The sequence below is a fragment of the Sapajus apella genome, unplaced genomic scaffold, assembly GCF_009761245.1.
Source record: "Sapajus apella isolate SASKATOON/1434 unplaced genomic scaffold, GSC_monkey_1.0 scaffold49, whole genome shotgun sequence".
Classification (NCBI taxonomy): Eukaryota; Metazoa; Chordata; class Mammalia; order Primates; family Cebidae; genus Sapajus; species Sapajus apella.
The window spans coordinates 10,043,698-10,063,886 of NW_022436989.1; the positions used below are offsets into that span (position 1 = coordinate 10,043,698).

Consider the following 20,189-nt stretch of genomic DNA (forward strand, 5'->3'; position numbering starts at 1 on the left):
TTTTTTTTTTTTAATAGAAGGCAGAGTGGAATAGTTTAGACTTACAAACTACAAAGCTTTTTGTGTGTGTGTGTGTGTGTGTGTGTGTGTGTGTGTGTGTGTGTGTGTGATGGAGTTTCACTCTTTTTGCCCAGGCTGGAGGGCAATGGTGCAATCTCAGCCCACTGCAAACTTCACTTCCCAGGTTCAAGCAATTCTCCTGCCTCAGCCTCCTGAGTAGCTGGGATCACAGGCGTGCACCACCATGCCCAGCTAATTTTTAAATTTTCAGTATAGATGAGGTTTCATGATGTTGGCCAGGCTGGTCTCAAACTCCTGACCTCAAGTGATCCACCTGCCTCAGTCTCTTAAAGTGCTGAGACTACAGGCATGAACCACTGCACCCAGCCACATAAAAAGCTTTTTTTAAAACAAACAAACAAACAAAAAAAAAAAAAACAGAAAAAAACAGAAGACTGAAGTCTTTATGGGTATCATCTTCCCAAAATGTTTATGATTGATTTTCCTACTAAATAGCCTTATGAAAATAAAGTGTGAGCTTAACAAGTTTCATATTAATGTAAACAATTTTGTAATTCTGTATCAAAACATTTTCTTTTAGCAAATGTTTCCAGTGTTCAAAATATTCAGAGAGAAATAGTTATCTAGTACTTCCATTTAATGCAATGATGAAATCAATATTGAAATCATGGACTATAATCTGCAGTTACTAACTGAAGTGATTAATAGCACAGTGGAAAAGCAGGCTTCTTTCCAGTCATTTATCATGTCTGATTTCAAGTAATGAAACTGATGTCGAAAAAACATCAAGAGGGATAAGGTCAGAACACTGCACTGAAAATGAGAAGTCCCTGGCTTAAAACTTTTGTCATCTAAAGGGCTGAACTCCTTTATCCCAGCAGAGTATACAGCTCTAAGTTAACTGGAGAATAAAATTTCAAATTATGAGTCATTTAAATTCCAAGAAGAATAAACCTGTGTCCAAGGAAGGGATCCTGAAGAGACCAATTGCATTGGAGCTACAAACTTGAAGAAAGATTTTCAAGACCTTCTTTTTACAAAAGAATCCAAGATGTTGGGTCTAACAAAGGTAAATGTCACAAGAAACCGAAACTCAGACCCAGACAAATACACACATATATATAGTTTTACCTTGCTGCGTTGGGATCCTGTGACCTTAAGGAAGGATGAGGACAAGAAGCAAAATAGCAATAAACAATTGCTCTGAAGACAACTGATAGACCATAAATGGTGTGCACGTCAGAAAAACAGTATCATTTGCTGCTCACAGCTCATTCTAATTGACCTTTCTTATCAATAAGATGAATTTGAGAATAGAAAACACATACATTAGAAAGGATTATAGAAATTATATAGAAAATAATCCTATGGCATTTTTCTCAGCCAGCAATAGTCATGGGTTCCTCAAGTTAGATTGTTTTTGTATTTTTGACACATTGACTTCAGTGCTGCAGAGATGCTCAGAACAAATTGATCCTGGAAGATCACTGCTCTGAGCTTACTCCTTGGCTGATATATTTTTGTGGGTCCATTTTAATTAGAGACTCATTGCTGGCTACTGATACATTTCCAGACTTCTAGTTCAAAGTCCAGAGAGGTAAATTAAAAGGAAAAAAAGAATCTAATCTCTATTTCCCTGCACTTAATTTCTTTGCGAAAATTCTAAGAAAAACAAATAAAAGAACCAATAAAAAGAGTGGTAGTTAGCAACAACTAGTTTTTCTCATAAAAAGTGAAAGTATAGTATAAGCAAAGGGAGAAATACTATTAACTCTCCTTTGGGCTAAGTAACATTAAGCAGCATTTCAAGTTATCTAGGACATTTAAAAGCTGAGAGCATTTGAGAAAATAATCATAAAATACAATACAGTCCTAGAGATATAGGCACTCCTACCTCATGCAAGCAAACTGCGTGGCGTGCCACTATCTGCATATGTACATGGAATGAGTGACCTGATTGGGCAGAAGTCTTTAAGGCCAAATCTTTAAGACTTCTATTCAGGGGAAAATATCAAACCAAGGGTTTCGTGAAAAACTTGATCTCATGTTGTTCTTCAATAAATATTTTCCTCACGTCTGTTGGAAATTCCAGACCACAACATCACTGAGATGAGAACACTTTGAAGCTGTCTCATCTCTGAGGGTTCTCAGGAACACTCATTCTGAACATATGGGCTTCACTGTATGATTTAACTATTCTATGATCCGTGGTCTTAACTTCAGCAAATGTTAGGACTCAGGTTGGTCCATCCAGCTCTGACATGCAGTTCCTTGACACAATAAGCTGCAATAAGCCATGAAGCAAGAAACATAAATGTCAGTTATAAGCTATGAAACAATGTTTCAAGATAGGAAAAAGACAAATCCAGAAAGACCCATCTTACTTCAAAACTCTTCACTTCCTCTTCGCCGTCATTGTCTTCCTCATCATGACAACTCTGATACATGTAAAAAAAAAATGGAGAGTAGGGCAGGAATATGTTGAGACTTTAGAATGTGCAAAAGAATATTTGACACAGAACAGCAAATCATTTGTATTAATTTATCATCAACCTTGTTTAAAAATAAGATACAATACTTAGATGACGTAATCAGTGAATTCATGACCTGAAAGAAAAGTATCTATATTGTGCTTTTACAAAAATAAAATATTAAGTTACCTATTTTATAGGTAACAGAGATAATGATGAGGTCCATATCATACTGTACCCAGTACTTATTCATGCATTTGCCTCATTCAAACTAAGCTACAAACCTTAAAAGGATTCTTGTTTTTCTCTATTTTTTATGCTGCCATTGCAATGCAGGAATACAGGCACATATGATAACCATTAACAAAAATTAGGCCAGGCACAGTGGCTCATGCCTGCAATCCCAGCACTTTAGGAGGCTGAGGCAGGTGAATCACCTGAAGTCAGGAGTTCGAGGCCAGCCTGGACAACATGGTGAAACCCTGTCTCTACTAAAAATTAACTGGGCATGGTGGCTGCCTGTCATCCCAGCTACTTGGGAGGCTGAGGCAGGAGAATTGCTTGAACCTGAGAGACAGAGGCTGCAGTGAGCCGAGATCACACCATTGCACTCCAGCCTGGTGACAGAGTGAGTCTCTATCTCAAAATAATAGACACATAATAAAATAATAGATACATAAATAAAATTAATAAAAAGGAATGACCATTAATTAAAGTGATTCTTATATCCCTTTTTTTTTTTTTTAAGTTTATGTTTTATTGTATTTGGCTCAAAAAAAAAAAGAAAGTGAAACTCAAACTGCTACTAATTTTATTCTTTGTACCTAAAAATGATTAAAACTGACTGTTCTATTATTTGGGGGTTATTTTCCCAGAACTAATATATAGGATTTGTGCTAAATTATGCATGTATTTTTCTCACAGCAGAAAGTTTTGCTTGCTAAAGAGGCAGAGCGCTAAGGTGGTCAGGAACATGGGCTCAGGTGGCACACTGCCTGGTTCCAGTCCTGGTGCTGCCAGTTCTTAGCTGTTCAGGCGTGGGCACGTTACTTCATCTCTCTGTATCTCCTTTACTTCATATTTGAGATGAAAATAAGAAAAAGAGCACCCAGGTTCTTGATAGAAGCATGTGAACTAATATGTATACATTGTATGCCACTTAGAAAAAAAGAATTGGCAGGGCACGGCAGCTCGAGCCTGTAATCCAAGCACTTTGGGGAGGCCAAGGCAGGCGGATCACTTGAGGTCAGGAGTTTGAGACAACCCTGATCAACATGTTGAGACCCTGTCTCTACCAAAAATACAAAAATTAGCTGGGCGTGGTGGTGCGTGCCTGTAATCCTAGCTACTTGGGAGGCTGAGGTAGGAGAATCCCTTTAACCATGAAGGCAGAGGTTGCAGTGAGCTGAGATCGTACCACTGCACTGCAGTCTGGGTAACAGAATGAGACTCCATCTCAAAAAAAAAAAAGAAAAAAGAGTCTGAGAAATAATATGCTTTTAAGAAATCTCAGCTGCCATTATTATTATAATTATTATTATTGTCTGTAGTATAATTGTGACTAAGGGAAATTGGTCATTAACCAATAGCTATGGTAGGAAGAAGCCAACAGCTCATCAAAGTTAGGTTGTTCCAACCCTTATATGTATTTCTTCTGCTTGGTAAGCATTCAGTGTTTCCATGAGGTGTACGAAGGCACATAATGAAATATAAGTTACGAATCATAAAAATACTTTTAATTCAATGAGACACAGTACTCTGGGCATGGAGATGAACTGGGGATGGGAAGGAAGGTAAACCATGTGACCTTTCCACTCACTCCATGATCAATTCTAAAAGGTTTGTCATATTCTTTCATTCATTCAGCAAATATATACTGGGCACCACACTTTCTATTTATAATGATAGGCACACAAACATAGTTTGCAAAGGAGGAAATAAAGGTAGGGTTGCAGGCCCAGGGCAATTTCACTGCCTAGGTAAGATGTTAAACTGCATGTTTCATCACCAAAGCAAAGATGTTAATGACTCACTTAGAAAGCAGGAAATGTTCTAGTGACTTTGAGTTTCTGTGACTCTATCTCCCATGTTATTCATTCACCAGGATTAAATAAAATAAGAACTCATGAGAACTTTAGCAAAACAGATTTGGAAGGCAAGTCTGTGTTTCTCCATCAAAACATACTGTACATCTAATGTCAAAAACAGAGGAATTTTGCGTAGCTGCTCTTAAGATGACCTATGCTAATGTCTCCCATTGTTCCCAATAATTAGTAATGTGCATTAGTAAATAGGAGTAAAAAGTATAGGAATTTTATCAGATAACAAGCATTCTTACTCTAGATGCAAATTAGAATACTAATATAAAATGTCTTAAGGATATGAAATTTTATGTTTTCTCAAAGACATAATCTTCTACATAAATTTCAGGACCTTCAGAAACACAGGAGAGACACAAGGTTTGAGATAAAGAATACATTCAGAAAGATTGTTATTTGGGATTATAATGAAACATTTTTAAGCTATAAAATTCGTAAGCCATGTTTGCTTTGTACAAAGAAATGATCCATTTAAAGCGCTAACTAAAAAAAAAAAGTTTATAAAGAAGTCTTTTGAAGTAAAATATTTTTAATTGTTTTAAAAAAAAATCTTCCTAGGAAAATTTAATGAGATTTGCTCCTAATGAGGTTAAAATCTGTGATTTTAAAAACTATTAAACCTGCATTGACTTGGTGTATATACTGTATCTGAGAAATTCATCCAACCTATAAAAACAACTTTAAACTTCTACTAATTAGCTTGAGAATATGCTAAGATCACAAAAAATGGTAGCAGATTTCTAGAAGCTTTTAAATATACTGTACAGAAACAGAAGGATTTCTTGGAACAAAAGATATGTTCTTCAATAGCAAATGACATCCACGTGACATAGATGATAATGCTAAGCACATGGGAAATTATATTAGACAGCCCTGTGGCAGGATTTGGCTTTCTGGATCAGAAAGTTAGCTTTCCCCACACTTATTCAAATGGGTAAAACACCATTAGGGTGGAGCAGCTTCAAATAGTCCAAGAGGGATGAGAGCTGGTAAACAGACATTCTAAGAAATCAAGCAGGAGTAGGCATGATGCAGAAAAAAGGGGTGGCAACAGCACACCCATGGGAGGCACTGAAGTTCTCCACAGGATTTTTTTTTTGAGACGGAGTTTCGCTCTTGTTGCCCAGCTGGAGTGAAATGGTGCAATCTCAGCTCCCCGCAACCTCCACCTCCCTGGTTCAAGTGATTCTCCTGCCTCAGCCTCCTGAAGAGCTGGGATTATAGGCATGCACCACCACACCCGGCTAATTTTGTATTTTTAGTGGGGACGGGGTTACTCCATGTTGGTCAGGCTGGTCTCAGGTGATCTGCCTGCCTTGGTCTCCCAAAGTTCTGGGATTACAGGCATGAGCCACCAGGCCCAACCCTTTATAGGATTTTTAAAAGAGCAAGTATATATGATGGAGGTAGGGGAGTTAAGTTTAGAATAAAGTGTGGCTTGAAAAATACAAAGATGTAAAATGGTTTTTCAAATTATTGCCAAAGCATGGTCAACAAGGAGCAGTAAGTATATGATTTAGAGCAGATGCTGTATTCATAAACACAGAGTGGATGTGCAGAACTACTCGTCAGCTCTTTTGTTTCAGACTTCACCACCAATGAGAAATGATTTTTTTAATATAGAAAAGTACCTAGCCAAGAGAAATGAAAATCAAAACTCCAGCAAAATACCATTTCATACCCATTTGGATGATGAGAGTCAATGAGTCATACATCAAACATTGGAGGGGATATGGATCACCAGAATCTCTCTTAACCATTGTTGTTAACAATGTCCACTGACGCAATAACTTTGGAAAACAGTATGACATGTGTCCCTTTAAACTTTGTACACCCTGTAGCTCTTGTAAAATAGGTGAAATAAATAAGAACAGGCATTCAATCCCTGTTTGCATTAGCAAAAACACAGAGGTAATACAAAAGTCTATCAACAAAAAAAAGTAAATGGATAAGCTACGGGTATATCTGCCCAAAGGGATATATCATAACAATCAAAACAAATGAACTCCAACAGCATACAAATATATGAAGGAACCTTAGAAAACAGTAGTAATCCAATAAGTAGAGCCCAAAAGATTACATGCAGCATACTGTCCTTTTAAAAGTCTGTAACAACTTAAATTATATACATATAAACATATATAGAAAGATAGATAAAATTTCTCTCTATAAATATAAACAGATAAATGAAAACTATATAAAAAGAAAAACAGGGCATCTTGAGCACCAGGTTTAGGATCATGGTTTCTTTGTGTGGGGAGACAGGGCCTGGGTTAATGAGAAGCAGCCCATGGGATAACATGTAAGTTTTCCAGGTTGTTTCTCGAGGGTTGTGGGTTTTTGGGTAGTTACCACATTACTAGAAATGACTAAGTAACTTTTAAAAGTACACACTAGTGGACTAATATTGAGTATGTATCATGAATCCAGAGTTATGATTGACCCAACTCTGTGTTCCTAAGCTCAAAAAACAAAACTGAAAAACAAAAACCTAAGTAAGATATAAATGATGCCTTCCAAGGGACCTGCAATGGTGGAGGAAGACACAGACATGAGTCTCTTAAAGTGAGTTTAAGTCTCAAGTTTCAAGACTCAAAGCAAAAGTAACACATGTGGATGCAAAATGACTGTTGGTAAACTGAGAAACCATGAAGGCCAAGAGGAAGTTTCAGACAACTGGGATGCTGATTTTTAAAACGAGGAGAGACAGCTTTCAAAAACTACCTGCCAGGAAGTTTGATATTAATCATCAACAGCAGTCTAAAATGGGTTATCAAGCCAATAACAGAGGAATACTCATCCACTTTGGCAGTTTTACTAAAGTTAGAATTCAGTTTTAAGCCATCACGGTAACATCTTGATTTCTTTAAGTATCTCATGAAAGGAAATGAGAAATAAGAGTTTTATAAAACTATGGATAGATGGATTGAAAATAAGGTAGTTTAACCAGTCTGGGAAAGGGTATACAAATATCAGCTCCTTACCAACATCTTACATAAACAGATAAACTGATCACACTTATTAAGTTTGTGGTTAACATAAATGGAAAGAGATAACAGTGAATGACGGACCAAATGTTAAAAAGATTTCAGCCTGGGGCAATGGTCTGGCTTGATTTAGAGAAATGATGATACATACTTAATTAAAACATTAAAAATCAACAGTCTAAATACAGGGTCGGTAATGTGATCTGGCTGCTGAAGATTTAATGCATTCTTGCCATTGATGGCAGAAGTGTAAGATCCTAAGGCAGAGTAAGTGAGGGTACAGTCCCCCTACGCACTACCCAGGTGAGGTCATGACTGGAATACTGTGTTCGATTAACTTCTGGGTGGCATGTATGAATATACTGGAGAATGTGCAGAGTATAGCAAAGGGAGTGGTGTAAACTGGACATCCCTGAGTTACATTAAATAATAAAGGAATAAGATTATTTAATTATGAAGGAGAAAATCTTGAGAGAAAGAGTGAGCAAGGTAGCCACCCTCAAATATTTGATCATCTATCAAAAGAAACTAAATTTAGCTTTAGGATTCAACAAAATCAAACGTGGAGACAAATTCTGTTTCAGTCACAAGGAAGAACCTTAACAATCAGAAACAACCTATTGTCAAACCAGGAGCTGCTACCTGTTGAGCCCACTTTGATTCTTCAACGCAGAGAGCACCAGTCTTGGGGCTGCTCCATGGTCTCTCTCTCACCTCCCTCTTTCTTCAATTCCTGACAAGCCACCTCCTAGCAACATACAAACCTGCTCTGATCTACTGTTCTCAACAACAGCCTGGCAGAAATCCTCACCCTTGATGAATCTAACTTCCTGCCTTCTCAGAATTTGCATTTGGTTCTGAGAATTGCTAGTTACCCTCACACAGCCAGGGGGAGCATTACTGCTACAAATTCATAGACAGCAGCCTAAACCAGGCTTCCTACATAGCCCGCGAATCCTATTTTAATTTCTCGCCCATGTGCCATGCCGGTTGCCACCATGTCTCTTTCAGTGCTCCTCCATCTCCACCAGCCTTCCTCTATAGACTCCACCAAACACTTCGGTCTCAGCAGGTGACTATCTTTTGGTCTTCAGAGAAAGAGCAAATCACCTGAAAAGGAAACATTTCCAACTTGCCATTATCCTGGCAGCCTTCCCTTCTTTCCTTTGCATCTTTTATCCTTTTATCTTTTTGTTTGTTTGTTTTCTGAAAGGACTCTCACTCCATTGCCCAGGCTGGAATGCAGTGGTGTGATCTCAGCTCACTGCAACTTCCACCTCCCGGGTTCAAGCCATTCTCCTGCCTCAGCCTCCCAACTGGGATTACAGACATCTACCACCACGCCCAGCTGTTTTTTGTATTTTCTGTAGAGACGAGGTTTCACCATGTTGGCCAGGCTGCTCTCGAACTCCTGACCTCAAATGATCCACATACCTCAGCCTCCCAAAGGGCTGAAATTACAGGCATGAGCCACCATGCCCAGCCCTATCCTTTTATCTTTTAACCCAGTGTTTATTAAACTGTGTGTTTCAGTCCATGAATCAGATGTAAAAGCAATTTAGTGATTCATAATAAAATTAAAAAAAAAAAACCACTCTTTGTTTAAATAGAATGGAAAATTTCAGACTACATTGCTCATAGGAAGAGTAAAATTTTGTGAAACTATTCTTTCATGGTATATATTTTTATATTACTTTAAACATACAGTTTTATATTTCTATAAATACACAGTTGGTCCTCCATGGGTTCTGAATCCATGGAGACAACCAACTGTGGATAGAAAATATTTGGAGAAAATAAAAGGAGTAATTGTGTCTGTACTGAATGTGTACAGACATTTTTCTTGTCATTATTCCATAAACAAAAGAGTTGAACAACTATTTACAAGTCATTTACATGTAAATATGTATTATAAGTAATCTAGAGATGATTTAAGTATACAGGAGGATGTGTGTAGGTTACATGTAAATATGATGCCATTAGTCAGGGTCTTGAGCATCCTTGGACTTTGATATCCAACTGGGGGTCCTGGAGCCAATCCCCCATGAATCCTGAGAGATGACTGTACTGGGTAAGTGTATTTCTTGCTGTAGGTTAGAGCTTAAAATAAATTAGAAAGCTGTGGCTTTTCCCCTATGTTCTGTAACCTGTCTTCTCCAGCAGGCCTTATGGACACCAGATCTCACTTCACAGATGATTCCCTTGCCCATTCTGTTAGTTCTTTGTCACCAGAATACATGTCTGCTCAGACCTCTCTCTCTTTAAAAACAAGCAAACGAATAGCAAACAAACAAAAATATTCCTCTTCAACCTCACAATTCCATCTAGATACCTATCACCTTATATCCTTCTGATCCCTCTCAATCTTTGCAGTGAAGAAACATCTATACTACTTCTGTTCATATCTGAATCACTACTTACTTTCCCATATAACAGCCCGTCTTCCACCCATGGCCCCTTTCCACAATCCTCAGAAGCTGTTCTTACTCTGCTCATGTGATCTACATGAAATAAATCTGTAGATTTTCAATCCTTATCTTGCTGAACCTCACAGCAGAATATGATTTTGTTGACCACACACTCACTCCCACAGCTCCTAGTTCCTATGCTAGCTCACACTTAAGGTTCTCCCCAGTTTTTTTACAGGCTCCTTTTCTTCTGACCAACTCTTAATGTTCTGTGTCCTTATAGGCTGGGTTCAAGGCCTCCTCCGTTCCTCATGCTGTCATCTCTTCCTGGGTAAGATCATCTAATCCTACAGCTTCAAATACCATCTAACGCTGAAAAATCCCAAGTCTATATGTATAAGCCTTACATGAGAGAATGAATGTCAGACATGAATGTCGAATTGCATGTTTGACATCTCCATTTAGATGTCTCACAGGCATCTTTAACACATTCACAATTTATCTTTCCTTCTTCTCTCTTTGCTCCAGGTCTGTAATTATTCTGGTGCTGCCATCTCAGTACATGGTACCCAAGTAAGAAACCTTAGCAAAACCTCGACTCCACTTTTATCCTCAATGTACCCACTTGTCAAGAGGAGTAAATGATATAAACGTTCAGTAAATATTAGTTGCACTATTTTCGCACGGCCAACTCATGATTCAACAGCCCAAGACTTCCTTAAGCAGACCTCACTACTATGCCATGAGACATGCTCCCAATACTTCTAAGAGTTTCTTGATATGGCTTGGCTCTGTATCCCCAACCAAATCTCATCTCGAATTGTAATCCCCACATGTCAAGGAAAGGACATGATGGGAGGTGACTGGATCATGGGGATGGTTTCCTTTGTGCTGTTCTCACGATAGTGAGTGAGTTCTCACAAGACCTGATGGTTTAAAAGTGTTTGTCATGCCCCCCTCCGCCATTCTCTCTCTCTCCCGCCATGTAAGATGTACCTTGCTTCGCCTTTGCCTTCCACCATGATTGTAAGTTCCTGAGATCTCCCCAGCCATGTGGAACTGTGAGTTAATTAAACCTCTTTCCTTTATAGATGACCAAATCTCAGGTAATTCTTTATAGCAGTGTAAAAACAGGCTAATACATTTCTCTACCATTAAATTCATCAGGGTTTTTATATGACCATTTGCTTAAATGTTATTTTCCCCATAAGACAAAAAACTCCAAGAAGGTGTGGTGCATGCCCTTCTTTCTTCTTCACATTATCTCCAATATATTGATGCCCAGCAAATATTTGTTGAATGAATGAATGTTCAGAAAAATTTATGGCTCGTCATAAATAAAATGTTGAAGTAGGAAACCATGATTATCTGCCAAAAAAGCAGAAGAGCCATGCAATAAACAAAAAGTTTAAATTAATGAAACACACAGATTCTTATCCTCGTCAGATGAAAGTGATTTCCCTTTATTAAAATTAAACATGAAAATCAAGAAAGTACTTATTTACCTTTGCCATAATATCTGCATAAGCCATATATAAAAAATCTTCCTCCAGTTTGCTGGGGAAAACAAGAAGAAAACATCAGTGTTTAAGCAGAAGGATAGGCACATGCAAACATATCTTCACTGTATAAAATGACCTTTGTTTTTCTAACAAGTATACTTTTTAAAATTAAATGAACACAAAACTTAGACAATATTAGGATATTCAAAACTATCCTGAAATCAGAAAGCAAAGATCTCGGAGTTCCATCTTACCTCCAGAAGGGCCTTCAATTTTCACAAAATAAACTGTCCTTTGATTTACATAAATATGTAATAACTTTAATTTTCTTCAGACTACAAAACTTGAAACAAGCAAACTTAAATGAGGCGGGGGTTTTGACAGAAGTGAAATTTGACATTGATGGAAAGACCCCCCCCAATTTATGATGTTGCAATTAAAAAACAAGTTGGCCATAATAATGATTCCTAAAAATTAAGAAAGGTTAAAATATATTTATTATCTTCTTTTTAAGAAGCATGGAAACCATGAATACATAAAGAAAAGTTTCCACCAGAAATACACCTAAACTTCGCAAAGTTATTTCAGCAGTTTTAAACTTCAGCCCACGAGAAAAATTCACTTATGAGAAATACCTCATTACCTGACAATGCCAGACACAGAGCTGCTCTAGGCTTAGGAATGAGATGATGTTGTTAGGAAATAATAAGAGAGAGAGAAAAACAGTGAGAGAAAGAATGGATCACATTAGCTAAGGGGGAGAAATGTACCTTATTATGGCATGCAAAGAGGTCAAATGAACTCTTCAGGCTGCTGAGGAGATTCATGTGGACATGAGTTTATAATTAAATTACTCCCAAGTTCTGCAGAGAATGGAAAAGGCCTGGGGCAAAACAGGCTTTTTTGCCCATTGCAGGGAAGCAGATAAAGGTTCTCTAGCCTCTGCAAGATCCCATCGGCACAGCCAATCTATGCATTGCCCTCTGCAATAACAGATGCTGAGCACATTTTGATGATGGGGCCTATGACTGCATTTCTTATTTAACTTCATAGAGGTTTGCCCTTTGTGGCTTTGGTGAATTCCTATGACTAAGGCTGCAGCGACAAGAGAAACGGGCAATGTCCTTGAAACAGATCTCAGAGATATCTCCAAGTTGGGATGATGGCTCACCTAGCCTCTGGGAGTTTCCTAAGATCCACTGCAAAATGGAGACACTAACTATCCAGAAAATTTGGGGTGTCCATTGGTCTCCATACAATTGTGGCACTGGAATTTGTTTCTTTTGTTTTATTTATAAAGGCTGTTTGTGATAAAGAGAAAAACCATTTCATAAGAAGAATCAGAATCAACTACATCATCAATTACAAAGTTGTTAAGAAGAACTAGAACTAATAGGTAGTTGCTAAAGCCTAAAACTGAATGAGTGTTGGCCCATAGGTACATGCCAGGCTGGTTGTATCTTTGAACAATTCTCTCTCCTAACAACATCAAGATGAACGTAAAACGTGAACACATGGCACAGAATACTCAGAAATGGGTTTCTTTACTTGTTCCTCCTGTCTCATAGGCACCCCCAACCATACCATTTCTCTGTTAAAGCTGTCCGACTAAACAGAAGGATCAGCTGATGCAGAGGATCAACTCTCTTAGTGCCTTCGTCTTCTTCTGGAGGTTCAGCCCCAGGCTTCTGCAAAAAAAGGTCAAATGTATAAAATGTCACATTAAAAAAAAATGTTCACTCAAATCCAAAAGGAACGTGAAGGACAGGAATGAAGAATAAAAGGAATGCTCCTCTTTCCCTGTTGTGCGGCGTGTGTGTGTGTGTGTGAGCACGTGTGTGTATTTGACATGCATTATACATGCTATATATGTACATATGTGTATAGGTGTATATAAATGCCTGTATGTGTATGTGTTGTATGTATATGTAATATAAGTACTGTAATGTATATATAAATGTAGTATAATATGCTACATATCTGTTACACTACCAATGTAAAATTATGCAGCTTAAAACAGAGATATTTAATAATTTTACCAAAAAATAATACAGGCAAGGATAACATATCATTTGAAAATACTAAATGCCATTCTTATAAGCATATTCATAACTCAAAGTGTATTTGCTACATAGATGTTTAGCTTTAGGGAGAGCTCAATTTACAAATATTTCCAACAAAATCCTAAGTAGTCACCACAAGTGTGAAAATTTAGTTCCCAGGGCAAAGCAAATTGCTTATAACCTGAAACATTTGCTTTGCTTACACACAGCATGATAGGCAAATAATAAGAAACGAGTTAATGCTCGAACCACTTATACACTTTTTTCTCATTTTCAGTTACTTTTAAAACTTAATTTTTTTTTTTTACTGTTGGGTAGAACTTTAATAGTGAAGAAAATTATTAAGCATTTTTATTGGCAGTAGAATTCCATGACATCCAACGTTTTGTTGAGTTTTATATCTCCACTGGCTTACCCTTACAAACTAACTGTCTTTCTACGTGAATGGTGTTCTTTCCTGTAATTAAGCCTTAATGTGGATACTGGGCAGCTTTCCACGAGATATCCAAATAGTCTACATATTTTTTATGCTAAAGACAGATAAAATTCACTTTAAAATATGGCAGGATTCAAGATTAGGCTTTTAAGAATTAGTTTATACATTATATTCCCTAATACTTTGTAAGTTAAAAAAATAACTTTCAGACAAGAGGTTATATCTTGGGAATCATGAATTCTCTGAGTAGTCTGCCAAGTTTGGAGATGGCTTGTGCATTTTCTTGAGAAGACGGCTTTTGTCAGATGTTTAAATGGGTCCATGACTTGGAAAAGATGATACTGACTGCTGTTCTGTGTGCTGAACTCTCAGTAACACAAGCTCTTTATTAGCACTGTTGGGTACAAATCTTACTTCTCACGCTCCACATTTACCACACCTCATCCTCTCCTGTGTTCCGTCTAGCATTCTCTGCCCTGTTGATTTTAAAAACCAGTAACTTTTTGTTCACCTTCTACTTGATTTTGGTGGATAAGTTCTTTACAGTTCAGCCTTTTATAGTTTATCTTGGTTTTCAGGTATTTATACGTGCTTTGAGAAGGAATTTAAAAGAATAATTGAATCATGTTTAATTAATAATACATTTGTATTATTCATTTTAAATTCTCACTCTCTTGATGTTGATTAGATCTCTTAGAAATGACAAGAGCACATTTTTTCCATAAGCACTGAATGGAGTAACAATTACGATTTAAATGTTTCCTACTACCCATACACTGTAATGATTTTTTTTCCTTCAATGTTATATGATGGCTTCTCACACCAACCTTGCTGCACCAAGCCCAGACCCTCCTTCATCTTAGAACCCCATTAAAAACATACTGCTAAATCTTCTATCAGTTTATCTTCAAAGTAGTGTTCTTCTGTTTCAATCCAAGACTTTTCATATCCTTGAAGAAAGAGATTGACAGCCCGATGCCTAAAAGGTAAGCAAAATTTCAGAAAAAGGGGTTTTAAAAAATAAATTGAAATGTATCGAGTAGTGCTTTATTACTAGATTATCTGTACACTAAAAGTGTAAAATAAAAATAAAGTCCCTATTCTTGATTCTCCTCCTGCAAGACAATGCCTCTTGAAGCAAAGACAGCAAGGTTTCTCAGAGCACACGAGACTTGTACTTAAATCCTGGCTCAGTCATTTCCAAGCTTTGTAATGTGGTCAAGTGATTCAACTTTCCCAGATTTCAGTTTATTCCTTTATAAAACTAGGATAACTCCATCTACATTTCAGTTTTCTAAGCTTTAAAATGAGGCAAAAGACATAAATCACATTGGTTAGATGTTGATTAAATGATGGCTATTATACCATGTGTCTCTTAAGCAATGTAATCAGTGTCAATAGAGGACTTATTCTCTGTTCAAGCAAACATTAAAAACGGGCCCTGAGGATTCCAAAATAAAAGGTATTATGTGAACTTTTTGGGAGTACATATTCAAAGATTAAACCAGGAATACTGGTAACAAATGGCTAAAAAGGCCAGTGAAGATGAGAAGAATCAGTGAAATTCATGATGAAGACAGTAACAGATGTGGATAAGATTTCAATGTAAGAAAGAACAGAAGAATGTCATGAAGGGAACATCATAAAACAACAAAAGATGTGATAGAATGAGAGACAGAGCCATTGCAGGATGGCAAGCTGAGCTTTATAACAAATTAGGGTAAGGTCTCATGAGATGTAACAGTTAGATAGGTTTATGAAGGGCCTTGAAAATCAGAGAGGGCAACTGTCAATGCAGCCAGAATTGCTAGAAATCATCATACATTCTTGTACATGAGAGAGGCATGCCAAAGCAGGGTCTCAGCCTTCTTGGCTCATTGGAGTCACCTGTGGAGCTTTTAAATAGCATACATGCTGGGCTCTCATTGAAATTCTAATTTAACTAGACAGATCAATGAGACAGAAAATCAACAAGGATATCCAGGTCTTAAACTCAGATCTGGACCAAGTGAACCTACTAGACATCTGCAGAACTTTCCTCCCTAGAATACACATTCATCTCAGCACCACATTGCACTTATTCTAAAATTGACCACATAATTGGAAGCAAAACACTCCTCAGAAATCGCAAAAGAACAGAAATCATAACAAACAGTCTCTCAGACCACAGTGCAATCAAATTAGGACTCAGGATTAAGAAACACACTCAAAATCGCAAAACTACATGGAAATTAAACAATCTGCTCCTGAATGACTGGATAAATAATGAAATGAAGACAAACTGAAGATGTTCTTCGAAACCAATGAGAATGAAGACACAATGTACCAGAATCTCTGGGACACATTTAAAGCAGTCTCTAAAGGGAAATTTATAGCACTAAATGCCCACCAGAGAAAGATATAAAATCGACACCCTAATGTCACAATTAAAAACAAGATCAAAGAAATTCAAAAGCTAGTGGAAGTCAAGAAATAACTAACATCAAAGCAGAACTGAAGGAGATAGAGACACAAAAAACCCTTCAAAAAATCAATAAATCCAGGAGCTGGTTTTTTGAAAAGATTAGCAAAATAGACTGCTGGCCAGGTTAATAAAAAAGAGAGAAGATTCAAATAGATGCAATAAAAAATGATAAAGGGGATATCACCACCGATCCCACAGAAATACAAACTACCATCAGAGATTACTACAAACACCTCTATGCAAATAAACCAGTAAATATAGAAGAAATGGATAAATTCCTGGATACTTACACCCTCCCAAGCTAAACCAGGAAGAAGTTGAATTCCTGAATAGACCAATAACAAGGTCTAAAGTTGAGGCAGAAATTAATAGCCTATCAACCAAAAGAAGTTCAGTATTAGAGGAGTTCACAGCCAAATTCTACCAGAGGTACAAAGAGGAGTTGGTACCATTCCTTCTGAAAGTATTCCAAACAATCCAAAAAGAGGGAATCCTCCCTAACTCATTTTATGAGACCAACATCATCCTGATACCAAAGCCTGGCAGAGACACAACTAAAAAAGAAAATTTTGGGCCAATATCCATAATGAACACTGATACAAAAATCTTCAATAAAATACTGGCAAACCGAATCCAACAGCACATCAAAAAGCTTATACATCACAATCAAGTCAGCATCATCCCAGGGATGCAAGGCTGGTTCAACACATGCAAATCTATCAACATAATCCATCACATAAACAGAACCAAAGACAAAAACCACATGATTATCTCAATAGATGCAGAGAAGACCTTCAACAAAATTCAAGAGTCCTTTATGCTAAAAGCTCTCAATAAACTAGGTATTGATGGATTGCATCTCAATAAGAGCTATTTATGACAAACCCACAGCCAATATCATACTGAATAGGCAAAAACTGGAAGCATTCCCTTTGAAAACTGTCACAAGGCAAGGATGCCCTCTCTCACCATTCCTATTCAACATAGTATTGGAAGTTCTGGCCAGGGCAATCAGGCAAGAGAAACAAATGAAGGGTATTCAAATAGGAAGAGAGGATGTCAAAGTGTCCCTGTTTGCAGGTGACATGATTGTATAGTTAGAAGACCCCATTGTCTCAGCCCAAAATCTCCTTAAGCTGACAAGCAACTTCAGCAAATTCTCAGGATACAAAATCAATGTGCAAAAATCACAAGCATTCCTATACACCAGTAACAGACAGAGCGCCAAATCATGAGTGAACTCCCATTCATGTTTACTGCAAAGAGAATAAAATAGCTAATAATACAACTAACAAGGGATGTGAAGGACCTCTTCAAAGAGAACTACAAACCACTGCTCAAGGAAATAAGAAAGGACACAAACAAATGTAAAAACATTCCATGCTCATGGTTAGGTACAATCAATATCATGAAAACGGCCATACTGACCAAAGTAATTTATAGATTTGATGTTATCCCCATCAAGCTACCAATGACTGTCTTCATAGAATTGGAAAAAACCACCGTAAACTTTGTATGGAACCAAAAAAAGAGCCTGCATAGCCAAGACAATCCTAAGCAAAAGAAAAAAAAAAAAAAAAAAGCTGGAGGCATCACGCTACCTGACTTCAAACTATATTACAAGGCCACTGTAAACAAAACAGCATGGTACTGGTACCAAAACAGAGATATAAACCATTGGAACAGAACAGATGCCTCAGAAAGAATGCCACACATGTACAACCAACTGATCTTTGACAAACCTGAGAAAAACAAGCAATGGGGAAAGGATTCCCTGTTTAATAAATAGTGTTGGGGAAACTAGCTAGCCATGTGCAGAAGGCTAAAACTGGATGCCTTCCTTACACCACATACGAAAATTAACTCTAGATGGATTCAAGATTTAAACATGAGGCCTAACACCATAACAACTCTAGAAGAAAAGCTAAGTAATCATTCAGGACATAAGCATGGGCAAGGACTTCATGACCTAAAACACCAAAAGTGATGGCAACAAAAGCCAAAATAGACAAATGGGATCTAATTAAACTTAAGAGCTTCTGCACAGCAAAGAAACTATCAGTAGAGTGAACTGGCAACCAACAAAATGGGAAAAATTTTTTGCAACCTACCCATCTGACAAAGGGCTAAAATCCAGAATCTATGGAGAACTTAAACAATTTTACAAAGAGAAAACAAACAACCACGTCAAAAAGTGGGCAAAGGATATGAACAGACACTTTTCAAAAAAAGACATTTATGCTACCAACAAACATGAAAAAAAGCTCATCATCACTGGCATTAGAGAAATGCAAATCAAAACCACATTAAGATACCACCTCACACTAGTTAGAATGGTGATTATTAAAAAATCAGGAGACAACAGATGCTGTAGAGGATGTGGAGAAATAGGAACACTTTTACACTGCTGGTGGGAGTGTAAATTAATTCAACCATTGTGGAAGACAGTGTGGCGATTCCTCAAAGATCTAGACTTAGAAATACCATTTGACCCAGCAATGCCATTACTGGGTACATACCCAAAGGATTATAAATCATTCTATTATAGAGACACATGCACACGTATGTTCAATGTGGCACTGTTCACAATAGCAAAGACTTGGAACCAACCCAAATGCCCATTAATGATAGACTGGATAAAGAAAATGTGGCACATCTATACCACGGAATACTATGCAGCCATAAAAAAGGATGAGTTCACATCCTTTGCAGGGACGTGAATGAAACTGGAAATCATCATTCTCAGCAAACTGACACAACGACAGAAAACCAAACACCACATGTTCTCATAAGTGGGTGCTGAACAATGAGAACACATGGACACAGGGAGGGGAACATCGCACACTGGGGCCTGGGGGGTAGGGGGCATTAGGTAGGGATAGCATTAGGAAAAATACCTAGTGTAGATGACAGGATGCAGCAAACCACACCACGGCACATGTATACCCATGTAACAAACCTGCACGATCTGCACATGTATCCCAGAACTTAAAGTACAATAACAAAAACATTGAGGCCTGGATACTTTTTAAATGAGTTTAAGTGTATTTCTTTCTTTTTTTTTATTTTTTTATTTTTATTTTTTATTATTATTATTTTTTTAAGTGTATTTCTTAAAAGCACCAGGTTGAAGAATCATTGGAATAAAGGCTACCATTTTGAAAATGACATTTTGGAAAGAATGGAAGAACTTTATGACATCATAGAAACAAACTCAGAAACCACTGCCATCAACTTGATATGAGGCAAGAACAGGTGACTTGAAGAGGTAGTGATGAAGGAAAGGATGGGAACGTGAGGAAGTTCAAAGGGAAACTGATGAAATCTGGTGACAACAGTACAGGAGTAACCAAAAAAATGAGAATGTGAATTCAAGGTTAATATTCTTTTTCTTTTTTTATTTGAAGTTGGGACATACATGTGCAGAATGTGCAGGTTTGTTACATAGGTATGCATGTGCCATGGTGGTCTGCTGCACCTATCAACCCATCATCCAGGTTTTAAGCCCTGAATGTATTAGGTATTTGTCCTAATGCTCTCCCTTCCCTTGCCCTCTACTCCCCGACAGGCCCTGGTGTGTGATGTTTCCCTCCCTGTGTTCACGTGTTCTCACTGTTCAACTCTCACTTCTAGTAAAAACTTGTGGTGTTTGGTTTTCTGTTCCTGTGTTAGTTTGCTGAGAATGATGGCTTCCAGCTTTATCCATGTCCCTGCAAAAGACATGATCTCATTCTTTTT

General features: G+C 37.5%; 1 protein-coding gene across 12 annotated transcripts in view; it reads right to left on the reverse strand.

Annotated features, from left to right (window-relative positions):
• RYR2 (ryanodine receptor 2) overlaps positions 1-20,189 on the reverse strand; it is a 784,407-nt gene that overhangs the window by 90,156 nt on the left and 674,062 nt on the right. For 7 of the 12 annotated variants that reach the window (XM_032242419.1, XM_032242427.1, XM_032242421.1 and 4 more), the window contains 5 exons: positions 14,870-14,966; positions 13,073-13,176; positions 11,492-11,543; positions 2,406-2,459; positions 1,153-1,176 (listed from right to left, as the gene is read on the reverse strand). In XM_032242419.1, the coding sequence (XP_032098310.1) occupies positions 1,153-1,176; positions 2,406-2,459; positions 11,492-11,543; positions 13,073-13,176; positions 14,870-14,966 (331 nt within the window). The remainder of the gene's footprint in view (positions 1-1,152; positions 1,177-2,405; positions 2,460-11,491; positions 11,544-13,072; positions 13,177-14,869; positions 14,967-20,189) is intronic. The other 5 variants (XM_032242431.1, XM_032242430.1, XM_032242428.1 and 2 more) reach the window with 1 other exon arrangement.